This window comes from Arvicanthis niloticus, chromosome 1 (assembly GCF_011762505.2).
Source record: "Arvicanthis niloticus isolate mArvNil1 chromosome 1, mArvNil1.pat.X, whole genome shotgun sequence".
Classification (NCBI taxonomy): domain Eukaryota; kingdom Metazoa; phylum Chordata; class Mammalia; order Rodentia; family Muridae; genus Arvicanthis; species Arvicanthis niloticus.
In genome coordinates, this window is record NC_047658.1 from 150,462,531 (window position 1) to 150,478,386 (window position 15,856).

Sequence of the window (15,856 nt, forward strand, 5' to 3'; positions counted from 1 at the left end):
TCCTCCTGGCTCAGACTCCTGAACAGTAGGACTACAGGTCCGTGCCATCATATCAGGCTAAAATGGTAAAATTTATGTTGTGGTAAATTTTACAACACTAGAAAAAAAGTGTTGATAGTTGAAAAGTTATCTTGTTTTGATTTGTATCTAAAATAATCAACCTCTGTTGAGGCCAGGTTGGCCTTAAACTCACCCTTTATTGTAGGCTCTGGAGCATTGGGATTACAAGCATGTATCACACTATGCTTGGTTCTTTAAAATAATAAATCTTCTGGTTATTCTTCGAGTGTATGGCTGTTTCATGGTCTGATTTACTGATTTTAAAAATCTAAAGATAAGTCTGCTGTAGAAACACAAGTTAAAGGCATATAGCACTACAAGTCTTAGGTAAATGGTTTCCTCTTCATGCTCACCTCAGAGCCAGCTCTGTGTTGGCCACAGTACATCATCACTTCCTTTCAGTAGACAAGTGTATCTTGGTTTTGTTTTTTATTGAGACAGGCGAATCCACAGAGCGGTAAGGCTGTTTTAAAGCTATCTAATTTATCAAGCCCTGACTATAATCTGGGCACTGGTGGCACACGCCTTTGATCCCAGCACTTGGGAGGCAGAGGCAGGCGGATTTCTAAGTTCAAGGCCAGCCTGGTCTACAGAGTGAGTTCCAGGACAGCCAGGGCTACACAGAGAAACCCTGTCTCAGAAAAAAAAAAAAAAAAATGCATGCATCTATTCATGCACCAAACACTCTAGGTAGGCTGTCCTCAGGAAGCAGGTGTGATCTGGGAAAGGGGACTTTTTCAGCCAACATAACTTTATACTACCAGAGCAGGAAGGCTTCCTACCTGAACACGAAAATTCACAGCAACAGAAATACAGCAAAAAATTTCTGGGCTACTCAGAGACAGAAACATACTGATTTCTATAGATTAGATAAACTAACACACCCCAGAAGTTATCATATGGAAATTACTATACTAGGTACAGCAACTGATTCTGCTGAAGAGATGCCCTAAACCATTTAGAAATGGCTGGTAATTTTCCATGGTTATTTCATAAGTCTTCATTCATATGGATTTAAATGCAGCTTCTAAGTCCTTTTGTTAGACTATCTTTTCTTGCACTTCAAATTTATCTTTTTGTTTTCATGAAACAAAACTGGTCAAGTCTCAAGGATCAAACACCATCTCAGTAGCTAGAACTATATACAGTCCCCAGGCAACAATATAGCTATGGTCACTGCCTTTATAGAGCCAAGGTTTATGTGATGATAAACTGTAGGCAGGTAATGAGACAGGGTGACTATTCATACTGGGTAAATGGAAAATGCTAACTCTAAGCACAGTTCAGGGTGAACTCTCTGAAGTGATGAGGTCTCCTTAGGAGTTGGCAAAGGAGAGCTGGTGCCACAAGAGAGAAAAGTAGGCCAGGACAGAACATTACAAAGGAAAATAGAGGGGAGAGCACATTCACAGACTTTAGAGGAGAGTGGCCGGCAAGGACAACACAGTTAGATTGTAAAGCCCCTGGGCCACAGACACTGGACTTAATCATTTTAAAGCAGGTAGGAGTCACAACTGCTAATTCACACTTTCTTACAGGACTGGGCAGAACTCATCTTAATACCAAAGCCTATAGGATAACGAGTTCAAATTAGTAGCCACAGCTCCCTGGTCTATAACAGCTAATGTGGAATAGGATGGTGGAGTCCCAGAAGCTAAACAAAGGGACTCCTTCCTGGGATCTCCTAACTACTAGCCCAATAGCAAGGTTGCAACTGTCTCCCTAAGAGAGATGTTCCCCAGGAGAGAATCTAGGTCTAATCCTGACTCTGGCAACCTCTGAATTAATGAATTAAGTCATGCCACAACATACCACTTACAATGTACACAGCTGCCCCATGCCTTCTTTAATGTAAATCTGTTTTCCTTCTAGTGAGGCTCTAAGGGGCACAGTGCCTGTCTTTCCTTCTTCAATCCCTTACCCCTGATTTATCCTGCAAACAATAACAAATTTGATAACCAATTCTAAGAGTTAGGAAAAAGTGGAAATGTTACCTTAAAAAAATTAAACCTAGTAGTCATTATTTTGGAAGAAGTACAAACTTCTACAGCTAAGTTCAATCAGCAGACATACTGACCTCTAGTTGGAATGGGCAAGGGCAGACAGCTTTAGAACAAGTTACAGTAACAAGAAAATATGAAGACATGGAGAAAACAGAACACACACAATCACTGATAGGAAAATAATTTTATTTAGGCTTTCTAAAAAAGTTAACTTTCACATATAAATTTAGACTTAAAGATTACAGTGTATATTTACCAAAAGGATCGTCCCTGAAGGATGGTCAGACTGAGTTCACTGAGTGGGCACAGGGAAGCTCACTCCATATGAGGCTCAAGTGGAAGTGCTTTCTTTAGTCTTTCACAATGGCTTCCCTGTTCCTCACCAGGGCCTATGACTGGTAAGAAAACCCACAACCATCACTTTGGGGCAACAGCATTTCACTAAATGGGAATAAGAAACATCTAGGAATGAAAGCACAAAGCTCAATGATCCAGATATCCCACAACAATCATTATTTATCTGCAGCAACAATATCACAGGAGTATTTGTATAGTTTAAAAATTCTTGTTTGTAAGACGGGCCAAAGAACACAAAATCTGTTTAAAAGTAATTTCTATAATTAAATGAAAAAAATTATTTTCTCCATATTACAAATGCCTCTACACTATAAGGCCTAGGGAAAACCCATTCAAATTTGGGCTTTCCTTTCTCAATAACATGTTTGGCACAACCCTTTAGCTGCTGTGAGATCCCCAGCCGAGAGGTTTCAGGAAGTGGCCCCATTACTTTTCTGTCTGGCTTCAACACAGTATACACACGAGCTGTCTACAAGCTGGGCAGACTCAGGTCTACCTGTGCAGCGCAATACTCCAGGAAAGTTAGTGTGATGGGCAAAAAGGTCTGGATGAGGTGAGCTCCTACAGCCACAGGCTAACTTTGTCGTCTTCTCATGGAAAATAAATGCAATGGCTGCCCAGGAAGTCAAGAGAATTCTTATCTCCTAGAGAAGGAGAAAGTTAGAAAAGCAACTCTGATATTCACACCCCAGGAAAGGAGACAAAGATGACTAAGGATACTGTCTAGGTCACTTGGTTCCACACTTTGTGAACTACTTTAAAGAGAATCAGTGTGTTAGTGACCATGGCAGCCCTAGAACCTTGGCCTTTAGACAGAAGTGTTGGGGTGAATGAATGTGCCCCAAATCCAGTTTTAAAAATAAAAACACCCTGCAATTATGATATAATACTGTGCAGTGAAGTAGGGATTGCACACTGCTCCTGTGTCTGGTTAAAGCCTTGTCCTAGCTTTGGTCAGCCAAGAGGTGACATCTAAGCAGTTGCCTGTGGCTAAAACCAGGCACTCGAGTCACAGGTGGGCTGGGGCAGTGAGGCTGATGATATCACCGACTAGAGGACACACAGGGCCCCACGGCTCTGGTGCAGTGCAGGCTTTATCTCCCTTAAATTTCAGCTGCTTTCTGTATCTCTGAGTCTACAAATGCGATAAACTAGTGACTGGGAATCTCTTCGAGGAGCCTCTGGTTGGGTGGCAAAGTGCGTGTCCCTGCAGGCCACCAACCTGACTATAGAAAAACAGAAAGGTACAATTTATATCAAGTAAATGGTTGTTCAACTGGAAGATAATTTCCTAGGAACCCAGAGGTCTGGCTGTTAATCACATGGAGGAATGCCGGGACCAGACTGTAAAGAGAGCCTGGGTCCCAAGTGTCTGATGACACCTGTCTTCCTTAACTTACCGTTTTCTGAAGGTCTTCTCTCTGGCCTCCTAGTTCTTGAATGTCTGAGCACACATGTCCCCAGGGACCAATGTAAACATTATTCAATAGACCTCAGCTTTTAAAAAACACAGCTTGTTATATAGTGTTTGACATTCCAGTGCAGGCAGTATCTTAGCATCAGACTTTCCCTCATTCATGAGTACCGGTTTACAGAGGAACACATACAGGACACTTGATAAAACTGTGTCTGCAGAGACCATTTGAGTGCCAGACAGCTGGGTCTATCCTGTAGTCAGCTGGCAAACCAGGACCATGACAAGAGAATCACAACAGAGCACAAATTCTCTGTGAATCTTAAGAGTCCACATAACCACTGTTCCCACTTAGCCCCTTGGGTCGCATCTTGATATGGGAGAACATTTCCACCTCTTGCATCAACCTGTGCTTTCCTTGTTTTGGATGGGGCTCTCTCCAGAGGGCTCAAGAGCCTCCCCAGGGGGAAGGGAGCCTTCTCTTCCAGTCCTAACATCAGAGTGTTTCAAAGCACAAGAGGAGTCCACGAACATGCTAGGGATGTCGCTGCCAAAGTAGATCTTACTGTTAGAAGCAATGGCCTGGTACTTCTTGAGCTCCAGATATTCTGGGGTCAATTTGTGCTGTGTGGGGTAAACAAGAACAGAAGAATTAGAACAGTTTAGGGCAACAGTCATCTCTTTTTCCCAAAGACTGTTTCTCCAATTGCTCTCCTGAGTAACATGACTCAACTTGGAATGTTTGCCAGTGACCCTATTTCATTTTGAAGTGTGGCTATCCTATGAACAGTTAAGTTCTTAACTAAAATTCCTTTAACAAACTCCTGTCTTAATGTAGGATAAGCCGTATTTTTTAAAAATAGATTCGGGGATCAAATAACATGGTGTTTCTTTTGTAGCTTATGAAGTAGTTTACATGCATTTTCTATTCCATGTAGCTCAGCTCAACCAGGAAATGACACAGAATTTCTGATCTCTTCAGAGAGGTATACACTTCAACAGATCAGTGTTAGGGTTTCCAAGGAAAAGCCTAGGTTCACAACTAGGTTTAACCAGGTGTCTTAGTGACTCAACTTTTTCAACCAAATTTGAGAATTGGTGTATGTCTAGAAATCACCTAAGCTGGCATCTTGCCTTTACCCAGAAGTTGGCTGTTTAACTGATTTGTGATAAAATGGATGTCTGTCAACAACTAGAATGGCTTCTACCAACAGTTAATGTTTGAAAATGGCCCTCACATATTTTAGGCTGGCCTCAAACTTACTATGTAGCAGAAGATGACCTTGAACTTTTAATTCTCCTGTTTTTACTGGGATTCTAGACATCTGTCATAACACCCACATTTACGTGGTGTTAAGAGACCAAACTGAGGACCAGCTATGCTTGCTAAGCGCTCTGTCAACTGAGCTGCATCATCAGCCTCCCTACTAGTATTTTGTGTCGATATTTTCAACCAAACTTGCTTTTGGTTTAGAATCCATTTCTGTTGTTTCTTAATTTCCCCAGGAATATCTAGTCATCCGCTCTCTGTCTTGAGTCTGTCCTGTCCTGTGCAGTGCCGATCAGTTCCTCTCTGCACTTCAGCATCTTTAGTCACTGCATCTCCACCCTCTTTCCAGCTGATTCTCATCCTCTGCCAAAACACTGCACTTAAATCTGATCACACAGTACAACTATATTCCTTCTTAAAGTCCTTTTAATACACACTGATATCTGAGTAGTACTTCTCAAGATGGTATAAAATGACTACCCTTCTCAGAATAAGTTTGATCTTAACAATAAAGCCTAAAGTCTTTTATTTTTAAAAAAGACACTTTATCTTTGTTTACATGTATGTTGTGTGTGCACATGTGGACATGGTTGTGAAGAAATGAAGATAGACTAACCCCTTAGAGTTGTGAGCCACCCAGTGTAGGTGCTGGATAGTAAACTCTGATCCCCTGAAAGTGTGGCAGTATCTCAGCCATCTCTTCAATCCCAACAGTAAGATCCTGACGTTTCTATCTGGCTAAATCTCCAACCACCAATTTGTACCAGTGGATGTGAAAAGTCCCCATCTTGCTTTTATCTGTCAAAATTCCACTGTTTCCTCTAAAGTCAAATTTGACTCTAAATTTACACTGTGGAAATATGTGTGAGAGAAGATGTTAAAACAAGTACCACAGGTGTGCTGCAGGAAGGGCTAGGGATGCAAATGCACCACAGGATGTGGACAGCCTCCACCAGTGGACACTGCAAGGATGTCTGAGAGCGAACACTACGTAAGTGCAGCCCCTGTCCTGAAAGCTGGCTGTCTGAAAAGCCACTCTAACTCAGCTTTCCTCGTTCTCCGTCACTTTCTCCAGAGACCTTCAACTTTTCAGAGCCCCTCCTTACAGGACACATGAATGGTTTTATGGCACTTGACTTGTGCTGGTCTTTAAACCTTCCTTTTATAAAAACAGACAACGTTCCTTCCCTAACAATGGGTATCAATGTGTCTTGTTACGTAATTGGTTGATGATGGGTCGGCCACTGCCCTTTCCTGACATCGAATACAACGCCTTCTACACACACTAGAATGAATGAAATCAAACGCACAGCACCAACAGTCACTAGGGAAGGGCATGAAGAACGGTCACCTTGTTTGAGGTGGCATATTTGTGTGCGGCATAATACTCGGCATCTGCTTTTGCCTTCTCTCGGGCCAGGAACGCAGCATCTGGCAAACAAACAGTACCAACATGTTTGCAATAAAAGAAAACTGCCACCTGATTCCCTCATCTGGGAAAGAGTATCTTTTTTACTGCTTAATATTTCAATTATTTGCCTTACTTTAAGTTATAACTTTAACAATTTAAAACATCTCAATCCTCAGGACAGCTCCCTTTTAAGGGGGATACATTCATCACTGTTACACAACAGCATTTTGAGTTTAACTCATTTTCTGTTCTAAGTGGTTCCTTTGTCCTCTTCCTCCCTCCAACTTCCCATCACCTAGAGCCTTACCCTGCACCCAGGCAGGGGACAGGCAAAACAACCATAGGCATAATCTAGAATCAATTAACACAAAAAGATAAGAAAAAGCTATATATAAATATAAAGACTGTGGTCTAAGAATATCCCATTAGCATATGCAAGGCCCTGGATTTAATAATGAACAGATCAATAAGTGATTACAGAGTTTTAGGTTTTTCATTACAATTGGACTGTATCTTTTCCCCAGGTAATTTGCTGTTATTGCTGTTGACATGTGATGAACTGGTGGTGGTTAAGTTATTATTTTAAACATTAAAAAATTATTTGTGTGTTTAATTTACATATTTAAATTATATGTGAGAGAGTGAGAAAGAGAGAGAGAGAGAGAGAGAGAGAGAGAGAGAGAGAGAGAGAGAGAGCGCAGTGACCCTAAAGGCATGCAGAAGGTATCTGATCATCTGGAGCTGTAGTTAAGAGACAGCTGAGGACAACCTAACATGGCTTCTTAGAAACAAACTCAGTATGTGTTCTTAAGAACTGAGCTATCTCCCCTGCCCTTTCCGAGCACATGCCTGAAAGCTTTTCATTTCATTTTTATTTTATGTATATGAGTATTTTACCTGCCATGTATTTCTGCACATCATATGTGTACAAGAGGGTGTTAGATCCCCCTGGGACTAGAATTATAGACAGTTATGAACAATCAGGTGGGTCTGCGGATTGAACCTGGTCCTCTGGAAGAGCAGCCAGTGTTCTTAACCACTGAGCCATTTCTCTAGATACTTATTTTGTTTTAACAAAAGATTTTGAGGAATTCTTATACTTCATCTGAAAATAAAGTGAGAGCTAAAAAGACCCACGGTAAGAAAGGAAATGAAAGGCTGAGCCACCAGTTACAGACTAAAGAGAGAACTAGAGTACACAGGTTTTGTTGTTTGCTTGCTTGCTTTCTTGTTCTTTGTCTAGAGCGTCAGGCTAGCTGCATCTCCAGACCAGCATGTCCTATGGCTTTCCCCCACAAGACAATCAGGAACTGGTCCTGGGTAGAGAGGCAGTTCAGGACACTCAGAACTTCAGCCTTTCACTGTTGTACCTTCAATTTCAGAAATGCGTTTTTCAGTTTCTTTCTCCATCACTTTCTGTTGAAATCGAATTTTTGCCACCTGTGCAATCTTCTCTGCTTCTATAATAACACAACAAAGAGAAACACACTTAGAATCAGCAGTACATGATGTAACATTCATTACATGTGGCTTTATGGCTAACCGCTTCTGAGATTTTATCTGTTCTAGAAACTACTTGAGAGGAAGGAAATTTCATTCTTTCTTTACTGTTCTATTTTGGCAGTGCAAGCTTTGAGGGGAGAAGGTTACAAAAGGTTAACAGTTTCATGAGACTACAGAACAATGGTTCACAGGCTAAAGGTAAAGACCGGTACAAAAGTGAAGCAATCCAAACCCAATGGCAACACAGAACAATGGCATACAGTGGCAAGGGGAATTAAACAAGAGGACATGCTATGGAACATAATGGACATGGCCTGGCAGGGAAAGGCCACTGAGCATAAAAGAAATTACATAGGGATCAATGAGAAAAGCAAAACAAAACTCCAGAGAGAGAGAGAGAAAGGGAAAGAGAGAGAGAGAGAGAGAGAGAGAGAGAGAGAGAGAGAGAGAGAGAGAGAGAGAGAGAGAGAGAGAGAGAGAAAGAGAGAGAGAGAGAGAGAGAGACAGAGAGAGAGAAAGAGAGAGAGAGAGAGAGAGAGAAAGAGAGAGAATATACAGGCAGACAAGAGAAGACAATAGAAAGCCAAAAAGCCCGTGTTTTGAGTGACAGGATCTACTATTAAGGGGCCATCAAGAATATGACATAAGGAAAAGCATATCAAAGAAGGAAATGAGTAACTTATGGAAACACATGTTCATGGTGAGCACAGTAGCTGCCACATCCAAGTGCATACAGGAAAGACTAAACACCTTTAGTAAACACCTGTTCAAACCAAAGATCTTCAGATCAAATAAGAAAGGTTCTAATTCTATCTCCATAATTCTTAAAATAACATCTCAATTTTCGTTTTCAGACGAAGGCTGAGGGCTTTGGTCCCTCTATGGTCACAGGTTTCTCATCTGAAGATTCAACCAAATACAGATGAAAAATACTCAGAAACAAAAAAAAAAAAAAAAAAAAAAAAAAAAAAAAAAAAAGTGTACTGAACACCAACATCTTTCTTGTCATCTCTCCCTGAATGGTGCAGTGTAACAACTGTTTCCAGAGAACTTCACTTAATAGGTGTAAGTAACCTAGAGGTGACGTGAAGTATAAAGGAGACTGTACCTAAGTCAGATGAAATTCATTCCATTTCTATAATGGGCTAGAACACCTGTAGACCATAGTATGAAAGGGGCCCCAAGAGACACTTTAGCATATCTTGTCTCTGGCTCCTGGGGGGAAAACATAAAACAAGAGAGAAATTTTCCAAATACTTTCTTTTTTTCAGAAGGCAGTATCCTTTATAAATTACCCCAGGACTCAATAGAGTGAAATCAATCTGTATTATACTAACTTAAAAATAAACTGGGACACACCACTCTCAATTTCACGGGAAGAAACCAATGAACAGCACAACCAGACTTGAAGTTCCAGACAAGTGAGAGTAGACAAATGAGAAAATTCCTTTCCGGTACACCCTAAACTGTCATGTAAAACAATCATTTTGCCTTAAAATGCACAGCAAGTGCATAAGCAAGAATAAAAGCCCTCAAGTGCACTAAGAGAGAGCTGAGCATTTGTATGGTGGCAGCTCAGGGGTGGTTATTTCACAAGAAAGAGAGGCATGTGGGCAATGCTCCAAACAGGGCCAGACAAGGCCTTGTACATTGAAACTGCTTCCAAATAAAATCAAGGCCTCCAGAGGCTACAACTCTAGAGCCTGGACTCAAGAACTCTACCTAAAGCCTAATGAGAGCCGGAGAACAAGTATTTTAAAAGTGGAAGAATGAGTACCCAAAAGAACCAGTGCAGTTGCTCATAATCACATACAGGAAGCCAGTCAATAGTGTAAACTTAGTGTGGTACAGAACTGTGAGCTGGAGTACCATCCGAGGATGAAATGACAGCACTTTTGACCAAGAAAGACTGAACAAGCTTTGCCTATACTAGAAAAACAAAACAAAAACCAAATAGCAGAAAAAGAGTAAACTGTCTAAAGCAGAGGGAAAGACTACTTATCACTTTTAAATGAAAGCAAATGTTACTACAGGAGTCCTTAGCAATGATGAGAGTAAGCGGCGAGAAGATAAAACAACATGGAGACAGTGACAGAGCAACCATGGCATGTGAGACTGTAGAAGACGGTGAGAGTTCCAGCACTTCAAAGGATTATTCCAGAAGAGGACAGAGAGAATGATAAACTTTAGATTTTACTGAGTCAGATACACAACATTTCACAAGTAATGACTAGTTGTGCATTCCAGACACAGAATGTAAAACTTCCAGTCAAGTAAAAGAAATAAAATAAATAAAGACAATTCACAATGGAAAAAGAAGTAGAGAAAAAAAAATATGGTAAATAGCACATAATTGAGTGATAACAAATCAAAGTACAGTAGCAACTACAATAAATATAAAAAGACTAAAACTCACCAGTTAAAAGACAGATTCTCACATTGGATAAGATAACAAAATCCAGCTATATGCTGTTTATAAGAGACACACCTAAAACACAATGACACAGAAAAGTTGAAAGTAAAAGAATGAGAAGATACACCAAGAAAACAGCCAAGAGAACCCAGCTATGTTATGAGGCATAACCATAGAGCTATCATTGGACAGCATTGAGTCTTATGCCACAAAATATGTTTAGGGATAAAGAATGTTCTTATAAACCAGTAACAAATCTCCTGAGAAATTAACAATCCCAAATGTAAATGTCCTTCATGATACAGGCTCAAAATAAAGAAAAAATTGTAAGCCAACAATGAATATAGGAGAATGTTTTAACACAATGTTCTCAGTAAACTGATAGAACCAGAAGACAAAATGAGAAGAACACAGAAGACACAATCAATTAGCACAGAAATCTGCATCCAACAAACAGAGAATACACACACACACACACACACACACACACACACACACACATACATATATACATGGGACATTTACAGAAAAGGGCTACAGAGCAAATTTCAACACACAACTCAATGACCCATACAACAAATGTTATTTTCTGACTGTAACTGACACTAACAATCAATAATAATAAAAAAATAGATTCTCAAGACTCACTGAACCAAAAACTGAAAAAAATACATATAATTCATGGATTAATGATGAAATTATAATAGAAATATCCTAAAATGAAAACTGAACACATATAAGCAAAAGAACCACTAAACAAGTCCTCCAAGACCAGAGCAGTACTCAGAAGAAAATGTACGCTCCTGCATGCTTCCACTAAAGTAAACAGAGCAAAACAAAACCAAAGAACCCAAACCAAAAAAGAAAAAGAAAAAGAAAAAACTGGAAGTCAATGGTTTTAATAAGCATCTAATTCTAGAATTTGTTTCTTAAAGAACTGATGAGTAAATGCATAGTGAAGAAGGAAAAAAAAATCATAGAAATAACACTGGAAAGAAAGCAATCAGTCAAACAAGCCAAAACCAAGCACAGTTCTACAAAAAACAATCAATAAGATGAACACTGAGCCAACAGAAAGAATGAACAAAGAAACAACATAAGGAAAGGGAGGGAATGGCAGACGCAGCGAAGCTGCAGTGAAGGTTACAAGTCAACATCCCCATCTGAAGTATTATATACAATAGATAATTTTCAACAAAAACAAAATTTCTAAGCCTTAAAAAGAAATGAATAATGGAGTAAACATATGCAATAGAGAAATGAAATCAGAATAGATCTTACCAAAGCACAAGTAAACAAAACAGCACCAACCATAGTAAAGCAGAATGTTTTCTGGGTTCCATGAAACCCATGAAAAGGAAACAATATGCACCAAACACAAAATGTTCTGGGAAATAAATGCTCTTCAATTTATTCTGCAGTTGGGAGAAACACGGCATACAACAAACAGCAAATCCCAACACCAAACAAAATACAAATAAGCAAAACATGGTAAGAGTCTATAAGAAAACGTAGGCTGATCTCATAAGAAACAAAAGTAAAAATTTTTAAAAATTATTAGTAAGTCTTACAAGAAATTATGGTGAACCTTCCACATAGTGACTGAGTAGGTTTAATCAAGTAACACAAAGCAAATCCAGTAATATAACATCTAACAATACAATCCACCATATTAGCAGCTTACAAATCAACTCAATAATTTAGTTTCAGTAATTCTCAATAAGGGCCCTTGGCAAGCAAAGAAGAGAAGGAAACTTCATTGACTAGCAGATGCTAAGACAGAAATTGTTACTGGAACTATAGCTGCAAAATGCCTGCTACTGCTACTTTTGGAGGCCGAAGCTTAAAGCAGTGAGGCAAGAGGAAATGAAAAGTGTGATGTTTCTATGCAGAAGAAAGTAGAATTACTGATATCTAAAAACAATACAATTCCTCACAGGAAAACCAAAAATATCATTATGGATACTAGCATTTTCAGCTCTGTTGCTAACTAAAAACCAATGGATATCTACACAAAAACAATGACAAGCTAGAAAAAGTTCCTTCATAGAAGAGTGCACTTATTACAGAAACAAAAAATTTTTTAAAGGGAAGACAGGAATGAACTGCTTTGTTTTTTCTTTTTTTCTTTTTTTTTTTTTTTTTTTTTGATTTTTGAGGGGATTTTCTATAGATTGGTCTATTCTGGAACTCATTCTGTAGAGCAGGCTGGCCTTGCCTCCCCAGTACTAGGACTAAAGGTGTGTATCACCACACCAGGTACTAATGGAATGAATTTCTAGCAAATATCAGGGATTTTAAGAATACTGTACTTTTTCCAGTTTTCATGTGTGTGTGGGCACACATGCATGTGGGTGCACAGCACAGGGAGGATGAGGTTGATACCAGGAGTCACCTCTGACTCTTCCCTTTTATTTGTCAACGAAACCAGAACTTGTCTATAAAGTCTTGCTGCCAGCTTGCTCTGGGGAGCCCGTCTATGCCTAGTGAGGCTGAAATTACAGGTGGGTCACCAAGCCCACTCTATGTTTTTATATGTTCCTAGTTTTCACAATTGCTTATACTTTACACCCTAAGTCATCTCCTTAATCTTTAATCACGATACTCCTTAAAACACATTTCTCATAAATAGAAGAGACTTGAAAGGCCCAGTATACTGGATGGTTTTGTGTCAACTTGACACAAGCTAGAGTTATCACAGAGAAAGGAGCTTCAGTTGAGAAAATGCTTCCATGAGATCAAGCTGTAAGGCATTTTCTCAATTAGTGATCAAGGGAGGAGGGCCCACTGTGGGTGGTGCCATCCCTGGGCTGATAGTCTTGGGTTTTATAAGAAAGCAAGCTGAGCAAGCCAGGAGAAGCGAGCCAGTAAGTAACATCCCTCCATGGCCTCTGCATCAGCTCCTGCTTCCTGAACTGCTTGAGTTCCAGTCCTGACTTCCTTTGGTGATGAACAGCAACCTGGAAGTATAAACTGAATAAACCCTTTCCTCCTCAACTTGCCTCTTGGTCATATGTTTTTGCAGGAATAGAAACCCTGACTAAGACACCCAGTATCAAAAATATTTCCATTCTCTCCAAATCAGTGCACATTCAACATAGTTCCAACAAAAATCCTGACAGTATTTTACAGAAGTGAGCTGGTCCTTATAGTCTCCTGGCTGAATACAGGGCCTAATTAGTCCAAGCTAATTTCAGAATAATTAAGAATAGTTAACAATTACAGCCAAGAGGAATAGCTAAGGAAAAGCTCCAGCAGAAGTAACTGTGAAGTCAGAACAAAGAGTTAAAACAAAACATAGATCTTAGCATCAGAACAAATGATATGTAATATCTTATTATATAACATGAATGACATTCAAAAAGAGAAATAATGAACTACTCAATAGTCTGAGATAACTGGGTTGCCATTTGGAAGAAGCCAAATCTGTCACATTAACATTAACATAAGTCCCTTGTGAATGAAAGGCCCGTATACAAAAAGCAGAACTTTAAATGTTTAGAATAAATGGTACTGGTGGAGGCAAAAGAACTGCTATACAAAGTAAGACACAAGCCACTAGATTTGTGATGAGCTGGACTATGTGAAAATCAAATATCTGTATCTTAAAGATACCTCAACTCAAAGATAAGCCACTGGTCAAGAAAAGATCATTTGCAAGGCATAAGTCTGGGGAAGGATCAAAAGTACTCAAAAAATACAACGAATACTATAATCAGTTCGAAAAAGCCATCAGAGAACCGGCATAAGATACTCAAAGGCAGGAAACCTTAAAGGGTTTACTTTAACCATTAAATCCAATAAACAATTACCAATAATCCCTCCATGGCCTCTGCATCAGCTGAAATTATGTGACCCTCTGTCCATCACTGAACTGGCTCACATGTTTGAAATCCGGCAACTCCAAGGGGCAAGTAGGACACAGAGAAAGGAGAACTCGGCATAGCAGTACAGAACCCAGAACTCAAACCCTGTTGACAACAGCTGAGGTGGAAGAACCAGGGAGGGAGCTGTTTAGCAGCAAGAGAAACCTGAACACACCCAAACACTGGACTCAGCAACTGCACCCTGAGGGACATTTTTTACAACAGTGCTTCTCAACGACCTACCCCAAAGTACTTTTTCCTTGAATTTCGTTCAATCTATTATGAACCAACAGATTACAGACTATAATAAAAATGAATTATTAGAATTGGACCATCAGAGCTCCCCGGAACTAAGCCAGCATACATGGGCCGGTCCATGGCTCCCTCTACATTTGTAGCAAAGGACTACCCTATCTGGCCTCAGTGGGAGGGGATGCACTTGGCCCCATGGAGCTTTGATGCCCCAGAGAAGTGGGATGCTAGAGAGGTGGGGTGGGAGTGGGTGGGTTGATAGGGGAGCACCCTCTCAGAGGCAAAGGGGAGGGAGTAGGGGGTGGGATGTTTGTAGAGGGAGGACCAGGAAGGGGGACAACATTTGAAAGGTAAATAAAATAATTAACAAAAAGTAAAACTTACAAAAAATTAACTGTGTGAAAATGCTTTAAGAATTTCTTAAATTCTCTCAGGAGTCGGACAGTTTCATTATGGCTTAGGAAAAAGATCTGGTACAGGCCTGTCCCACACCCTCTCTGCTGAGGCATGCTGCTCTAGGAAGCTCCTACATGTGTGCACAGACACACTGAAGTGCGGCAGTCAGCACACAGCAGCACTGTAGGAGGAACACACTAGAAAGTAACTGTTCAGCAGGTCACCAAATGAACGGATCCCTGCTCACAGAGTGACATCACACCACAGACTTCGAACAAGTTAGGCCACTTCATCACCTGCTGGCCTCGCTTACTTTAAAGGTTTAAGGACATCTGAATGTGCAATGAAAGTTCCAGAATTCTCCACTACACATAATGCTGTCTTATGTGCCCTCACTGTCCAACATGAAATTGCTGAAGAACAGTATGAAGAACAGTATAAAGTCACAACACCTATAGTCAGAGTCATTCATTTCACAAATAAAGCCAAGTACCTATAACAGCCCTTTTCCTCTCTGTTTCAGCTTCTTTCTCCACAACCTTTTGTTTCTGTGCAGCTATAAGAAGTTTTGTCTTCTCTGCCTCCCTGTGAAGTAAAACATACAAATCAGAAAAGGTTCTGCCTGTCCCTTCTTCCCACCACCTTTCCTCCTTTGTGGTCCTGGGGATACAGTACAGTAACATGCAGGTTTGAGAGTGAAACTCAAGCTTATCCTGTATATGACCCTTCTGAATAAGGAGAGAGGGGGCAGTGAGAGACGGAGGGAGGGGGACAAGGCAGTGAGAGATGGAGGGAGGAAGGAGAGAACCCATATGATTCATCTATTAGTGGAAACAATCAAATCTAAAGTTTAAGATACCTTCCTGATCCTTGAAAACATTATTTCTATTAGCAGCTCAGATTCATAATCT

General features: G+C 40.1%; 1 protein-coding gene across 2 annotated transcripts in view; it reads right to left on the bottom strand.

Annotated features, from left to right (window-relative positions):
- Nucleotides 1-2,228: 2,228 nt before the first annotated feature.
- Erlin1 (ER lipid raft associated 1) overlaps nucleotides 2,229-15,856 on the bottom strand; it is a 37,297-nt gene continuing 23,669 nt past the window's right edge. For both annotated transcript variants that reach the window (XM_034523609.2, XM_034523615.1), the window contains exons 9-12: nucleotides 15,439-15,530; nucleotides 7,886-7,975; nucleotides 6,456-6,535; nucleotides 2,229-4,458 (exon numbers count right to left, since the gene is read on the bottom strand). In XM_034523609.2, the coding sequence (XP_034379500.1) occupies nucleotides 4,237-4,458; nucleotides 6,456-6,535; nucleotides 7,886-7,975; nucleotides 15,439-15,530 (484 nt within the window). In that variant the 3' untranslated portion in view covers nucleotides 2,229-4,236. The remainder of the gene's footprint in view (nucleotides 4,459-6,455; nucleotides 6,536-7,885; nucleotides 7,976-15,438; nucleotides 15,531-15,856) is intronic.